Source organism: Beta vulgaris, chromosome 7 (genome assembly GCF_026745355.1).
Source record: "Beta vulgaris subsp. vulgaris cultivar EL10 chromosome 7, EL10.2, whole genome shotgun sequence".
In the NCBI taxonomy this organism is placed as follows: domain Eukaryota; kingdom Viridiplantae; phylum Streptophyta; class Magnoliopsida; order Caryophyllales; family Amaranthaceae; genus Beta; species Beta vulgaris.
In genome coordinates, this window is record NC_079208.1 from 45,285,686 (window position 1) to 45,292,973 (window position 7,288).

General features: G+C 35.9%; 1 protein-coding gene across 1 annotated transcript; it reads right to left on the minus strand.

Annotated features, from left to right (window-relative positions):
- Positions 1 to 2,332: 2,332 nt before the first annotated feature.
- Positions 2,333 to 6,001, minus strand: LOC125491994 (uncharacterized). The gene is made up of 5 exons (XM_057390836.1): positions 5,666 to 6,001; positions 4,064 to 4,123; positions 3,731 to 3,889; positions 2,902 to 3,636; positions 2,333 to 2,845 (listed from the first exon to the last, which is right to left on the minus strand). Exons 1-5 carry the CDS (start codon positions 5,999 to 6,001, stop codon positions 2,333 to 2,335), a joined length of 1,803 nt encoding a protein of 600 aa, XP_057246819.1.
- Positions 6,002 to 7,288: the final 1,287 nt, after the last annotated feature.

The following is a 7,288-nucleotide window of genomic DNA, read 5'->3' on the forward strand; positions in this document are numbered from 1 at the left end:
AAATAACATATTGATCATATCTAAGACAAAAATTATCTAATCCAAAGTCAAGAATAAATTCCAACTACAATAAAATATTAGACCATAAGACACCATAAGATTAAGGAATAAAAAGACTAAAATTTTATCTTGAACTAAGCACACTAGAATATAACAAAACAGACACATCAATTAGATGAGGACTCATCAAATTCTTCCTCTTCACTTGAATCCTCATATGATTCAATGTCACCATCATTGATAAAGTCATCATTGACTTTGCCGAGATCCTCCATTGCTTTTCTAACCATTTTTACAACTGTAGGTTCTTTTTCTACCATAAAGGTATTAGTCGCTAATGAGTCTACAAAAAAATCATCATTTGTTTCGCTTAAATTATGAAATTCGGCTTCATCTACTTCCACTTGCTGGTATGCATCCACATCTACAACTATGTCATCAATCTCAAGTTGGTCAACGATCTCTATGCTTGGCAAATCATAAAGATCTCGTGGCTGAGTTTTTATAACAAAATTCCAATCTGCACTTTTTGGGTCTTGTATATAAAACACTTGCTCCACTTGAGATTCTAACACATATACTTCATCTGTTTTCAGGGACGTCTTCTTATTCACAGAAATGGAACCATGATCATCCACTTTATATCCTCTACCCAGGTGCTCGACATCAAACCAAGAACATTTATTTAAAAACAAATACACGGTTCCCACCAGGGTAACACATGTCAAAAACATCTTTCAGAATTCCATAGTATTCCTTATCAGAATTATCATCCCCTCGTACCATTACTCCACTGTTTTGAGTTTTTCTTTTCTCACACCGATCAATAGTATGGAATCGAAAACCATTAACAATATATCCCGCGTAACGCCTTACAACTCTAGAAGGAGAACAAACTAAGTTATACAAATTTTCATCCATCTTCCCATCCTTATACAATTTGGTCACCTGTTGACAAATAAAAAACATAATATCATCACATATTTTCTCCGCATAATATTTGTATTTAGTTTTCTATACATGAGTTAGTTATGAACTTACGCGATCATATACCCAATCAGCAAATTGCCTTTTGTGTCTCCGTTCTACGTTTCTAGGACTTTCCTTTTCCAACTCTAACTTATGCTCACTATATAAGAAAAAATATAAAACTAATAGAAATTAGGCCTAAAAATAAATTATGAACATATAAAATAATTAAGTAGTATGACAACTTACTTAACAAAATCAAGAAGATCATCACAATTAACAAGATTATAGAAATGAATTTGATTAAACTCTTCAAATTCAAGATGCAGTGCCACTCCTTGTCCCAAAGGGCGTCCAAGTGGTTTGAATATATCCATCTTGTTTGTGAAATTATCCCCATTCCCTTTATCATCATCATCATCATTTCTTCCTTTACGATTGAATTTTGAGTCAATGTCATTCATATATCTAGAGCAAAATGTTAGACACTCGTCGGCGAGATATCCTTCTGCTATGCAACCCTCTGGTTGTGCTCTATTTCGAATGTACTTTTTTAATGTTCGAAGATACCTAATGCCAATACAAGATTCTTAAAATGTTGAATAATTAAGACATAAATAGAAAGAAAAAATATATATAACAAAATAACATACCTCTCAACTGGGTACATCCATCTATATCGAACGGGACCTCCAATCCTAGCCTCAGAAGCCAAATGCACCACTAAATGTACCATCACATCAAAAAATGCCGGTGGAAAAACCATCTCAAGCTTGCACAATGTGTAAGGGATTTGAGCTTCAAGGTCATCAAGTTGCTTTGTTGTTAATTTTTTGGAGCACAGATTGCGGAAATAGGAGCTTAACTCAACTAAAGGCTCATAAACATTGTTGGGCAAAAAACCACGAGTTGCAAGAGGAAGAAGCTGCTGAATAAAAACATGATGATCATGACTTTTCAAACCCGAAATTTTTTTCCCATCGTCCCTTACACACCTTGAAATGTTCGACAAATATCCATCAGGAGACTTCATAGTTGCAAACATCTCACAAATTGCAGCCTTAGCAGTTGAGTTTAAAGTGTAAGATGCTAAAGGAACACGCACTTTGTCTCCCTCTAAAATAGGATGGAGGTCGGCTCGAATGCCCATATTCATCAAAGCAATACAGGCCTTTATTGTGTCTTAAGTCTTTCCTTTAATATTCATTAATGTACTCAATATATTATCAGACACGTTTTTTTCGATATGCATGACATCTAAATTATGTCGTATTAGTAGCTTCTTCCAATAAGGCAGTTGGAAAAAAATGCTTTTCTTGTTCCAACCATACAAGCTATTTAAGGCATCTCGCTTTCTTTTTTTTCAAGCAACCTTTCCAAATTTTTCTAGCTCAAAATTGTTAAAATAGTTCAAAATTTCATCACCAGTCAACGGAACCGGTGCACTATCTTTTTCCCTTGTGTTATCAAATGATTTTCTATCTATCCTCCATTTATGATTAGAGGGTAACCAACGACGATCATGCAAATAGCCACCTTTACTCATTAGTGAAGTACGGTGAGTGTGCTTGTGACAAGAAGGACACGCATATCCACCTTTAGTTGACCAACCCGACAAATCAGCATAGGCAGGAAAGTCACTAATCGTCCATAACAACATTGCACGCATATTAAAATTTTGCTTTGAGTGAGCATCATATGTTTCTACCCCAATTTCCCAAAGCTCCTTTAGCTCTTCAATTAAAGGTTGAAGATATACATCAATGCTTCGACCAGGACTTGTGGACCAGGTATAAGTAAAGATAAAAGAAAAGAATGAGGTTTCATGCATAACCAAGGAGGCAAATTGTACGGAATCAGAACAACCGGCCAAATACTATGTGTTGAATTATCAAAAGGTTGAAAACCATCACAAGCTAGTCCAAGTCTTACATTACGAGGATCACTAGCAAATGAAGTATACTCTTTATCAATAAATTTCCAAGCAGGAGAATCAGCAGGATGACTCATTTCCCCTTTCTTATCCACCCTTTCAATTTTATGCCACAACATATCCTTAGCTGTTTTTCTAGACATGTACAACCTTTGTAACCTAGATTTCAATGGAAAGTATCGTAATACCTTGTGTGGAACTTTAACTCCTTTTGAAGGTCCTTTATCAACATTTTTATACATAGGGAAATCACATGTAGGACACTTATCTAAATTTGCATTCTCTTTCCAGTACAAAAAACAATCATTCTTACAAGCATCGATTTTAACACACTCAAGCCCCAAATCAGCAATCAATTTTTTTGCCTCATGATAAGAATCAGGAATAGCAGTTCCCCAAGCCTGGCGTTGCAACTTCAACAAACTATCAAAAGAACTATCACTCCAATTGTTTAAAACTTTTAAATGTAATAATTTCACAATACAAGGCAATTTTGACATTGTTGTGCCTTCGACTATTAGTGGCTCTTGATATGCTTTCAATAAATCATAAAACTTTGCTGCCTCTCCTCTAGGATGTTCATTAAACACATTGACTTCTTCCTCATTGAGCCCAGAATACATGGCTGGTACCCCAAAAGCATCCTCCAACATGTTGACTTCACTGTCATCATGTCCTGCCCCTTCTATATCAGGAATATCAAGAATTGTCTGACCATGCACCATCAAGATTATCTACAATTTCCCCATGTAGTTCCCAGGTAGTATAATTCTCATACATTCCCCACTTTAGTAAATCAAACCTCACATCACACCTTTTTTTAAAAACCAGATTACGACATTTATCACAAGGACATCTAATGGTCGCAGCATCATGAACGTCTATAATACTGGAAAATGCAAAGTCTAAAAAACCATAAACACCCTCCCTATATTCGGGAAATGAATGATAACTTATTTTCATCCATTCCTTACAAAAAGCCATTCCCTAAATTCAGAGAGTAAAGTAATTCAGAAAGATGTATACAACATCCCAATGAGATATGCACAAAGTGAAACTACATATATATAGTTTAATACACACGTAACAAGAAAAACAAGTTTTAGCACCATGAACATTAGTTTGACTATACAAAGTTATTTCCTAAAGTATAACACTTACCTTGTCCACAACCACAAAGCTATAAACCTTTTGAATTTCACTAGTTTGGTCAAAATCAACCTGACCAAGAATAAGAACACATGAATTTTGTGTCAATGTTTGATAAAATTGATTTAAAATTTTGGTCATAAGTTAATGTAAGTTAACGAGAGAGTTTTTCATTTAAAATTTAACACCCTATAAAACACATTAAAACAACAAGGATGGGGCAAAATCCATGATATTCAATCAACAAAAATAATTGATATCACTATAATTGAATAAATTAGGCTAAATCATTTACTCAAATCCTAGGAGCATCGTAATTCAAGAGAATTCATGTATAGATATGAAATTGATGTAAAGACATAATTTTTATCAATCGACCATCACTACTAACAAACAAATCTGCAAACAAAATTAAATTGGGGGCTAGTAATAAAACAAGTAATTTAGAATGAAGAAAACACATTCATAAGATGCATTCACAAATCACATTTAACAGAAAGTTTTAACACAAATTATCTCAAATCATAAAACTAGTGTTCAATAAGTTACAAATTATGTTTTCAGTAATTTGAGTAATCCGACGAACCCCAGGAGAGAGAGAGTGGAAAAAATTAAGGGATGATGAACCAAGTATTACCGGCGGTTGACGGTGGTCGTTGGTGGCCGACCAAACAGCAGCCGTTCTGCAGAAGATGACCGAATTGAGGACGAAAAACAACAAGGCATCAGAGGACGTCGGAGAATTGAGGACGACAACACGTTGGACGATCGAACGACAATCGTTCTGCTAGAGACCAACAACAAAGATGATGGAGTGCCGGAGGATTCGGTGTAGCTCAGTCGCATGTAAGCTTTGAAGCGGAAAACCCTTTGATGAAAGAGAGTTGGTGGGAAACTGGAATCATATATTTGTGGGTTTTGTTTTATGATGTTGAATTTTTAATTTTCAGATTTTTTTTAAAGTTTTGGCAGCAACAAAATCGTTGCACTAAAATGTGAAACGTGTAGTAACAACAAAAGTCGTTGCAATAGACATGTATAAACATAAGTAACGATGCAAAGTCGTTGCAATAATTATAGACAAATTTAGCTACAACTTGAATCGTTGTTATAAAAGGACCTAGAATGTTCTAAACCCCGCGCTTATGTAATTGGGGGAGGGAAATGAAAACTTATCTATTGCAACAACTTTGTCGTTGCTAAAGCGCATTTTTAGCAACAACTTTTATGTCATTGACAAAACGTTGTTGCGAAAAATGGATTTTTTTGTAGTGTTTTAATATTTTATTTAGATTTGGAATATGATTTTTATTTGTGGTGTTGTAGTATATTTATTTAATTAAATCTTATGGAGTTATTATTATTATACATTCTGGGTTTTAGTTATATAAAGATTTATTGAGTATTTACCCAAAATAAGAAAAATTGAATTGTTGCGTTTTATCAATTCGGGGCGGTTCCTTTTACTTTGTTAGCCTTTATCGGTTTAGTTGTCAGTATAGTGAGAAACAAAAACCCACCCAAGTGATTCTCTCATTCCCGTGAAAGCAACCCTAAAAACCCTCGACTCCTTCAAACCCCCCAACCCCTGTAATCCTCCCTCTCCCTTCGCACCTCCTTTTCCTTCAGCCACCGGACGCCTGGCTGGCCAGTGTTTTCCCCTAAGCTCGTCGGAAGCTTCAACTCCCCTCGCTGCTGCGACTGTTGCGCGACGGCGCCGCCCTCTCTTTTGCTCGCGTCTCTCCTCTTTACACGCAGATTACTCGCGGTTGGTGATGCGGCGATTGTTGGTGTTTGCCGGTGGATGGCAGTCATCAAACGGTTGTTGATTGTGGTTGGTAGTGATGTCGTCGGTGTTTCCTCTGCCCTGTACTCATTCACTGCCGATGTTGTCGCCTTGCCTTTGCCACCGTCACCGCCGACGTGTGTTGGTGGTTCGGAGAGAACCATAGGTACTAACCTTTTTATGATGTTGTCGTTTCTATTGTTCGTTGTTGATGTAGCTATTGTTCGTTGTTGCTGCTGTTATTGAGTGTTGTTGTTGCGTTGTCGTTATTGTTGTTATTCCAATGGTGTTGTTGATATGTTGTTGTTGTTGCGACAGTTGTGTTGTTGTTCTGTCATTGTAATTGTGGTGAATGTTGTGGAGTAGTAGTTATGGTGGTTGGAGTTATGATGGTTGCTGTTGTGATGGTTGTTGTTAGTTGTGTTGTTGTATTGTTGTTGTTGTTGTTCTGTTATTGTGCTTAATGTTATGTTGCTTGTGTTGATAGTATTACTATATTTTGGTGGTGTTGTTGTGCCACTGCTTTTGGGGTGTTGTTGTTGCTGCTCGTGTTCCCCCCTTGTGATGATGCTACTGCTGCTAGTGCTCTGTGTTGCTGCTTTGTCGGTGCAGTTGTTCATTTGTTGTTGCCGTTTGTTTGTGGTGGTGTTGCTGGTGTTGTTATTGCTCTTAGTGGTTGTGGTATGCGTTGTGATTGGAGAAACAACCTTGGTAAGGTTGTAATTTCTTAATGGATGATGGTATAGTTAAGTTTTATCTCATTTTCATATTATTAAAATTAGTTGCTTGCTTGTTTAGTAAAGTTGTTAGTTGAGTTGAGATGGTTTAGTTTGATAATTTAGAGTTGTAGTTATGAATTTAGAATCTAGGAAATTCGAATGCTAAAGTGGAGGTAATTCCTAGATAGAGAATTGGTTATGGATTCGCTTTGTAGTTTAGATTAGTTTAAGGATAGTTATCAATTATCGTTATCTTATGAGGTAAATTATTGGAGAACGATTATGGAGTTTGAGTCTCATTTGGAGATGAAGATTAATGAAGGAGGTTATATTGTTCAAATTTGGAATGCGTATGAGGTAACTTTTATGTTCAGTAAAATAATTTACTCATGCCCTTCCGTGTGGATCTTTATTCTATTTTTGATACTTAAGTTCGTACTATGGCAATAGTTATGAATGTTGTTGAACCCTAGTTTTGATGATGACAAAGAAACAAAGATGCAAACTAAGTAGTGAACTAATGAGTTATTTAAGTGTATGATGTTTAAGGTATCAATGAAAGGAACTGTTACGAAGTCAAGGAAGAAGTCAAGAGAGGATTTCAAAGGCTAAGTAAAGAATTTTCTATAAGTTGATACTGGAGCAAGCATTGGATCAAGAAAATAAAAGCTAGGCTTTTATTTTCTAGTTCCATTGTAAAGGAACAAAGTAAGGATGGTAAGGAACAGTGGC

Coding starts and splice junctions, on each gene's coding strand:
- LOC125491994 (XM_057390836.1), bottom strand. CDS start 6,001: ATGGTTCTCTCCGAACCACCAACACACGTCGGCGGTGACGGTGGCAAA. Junction 3,637..3,730: donor GTGATAAATGTCGTAATCTG/GTTTTTAAAAAA, acceptor GGGAAATTGTAG/ATAATCTTGATGGTGCATGG. Junction 2,846..2,901: donor TTGCTAGTGATCCTCGTAAT/GTAAGACTTGGA, acceptor TTCAACACATAG/TATTTGGCCGGTTGTTCTGA.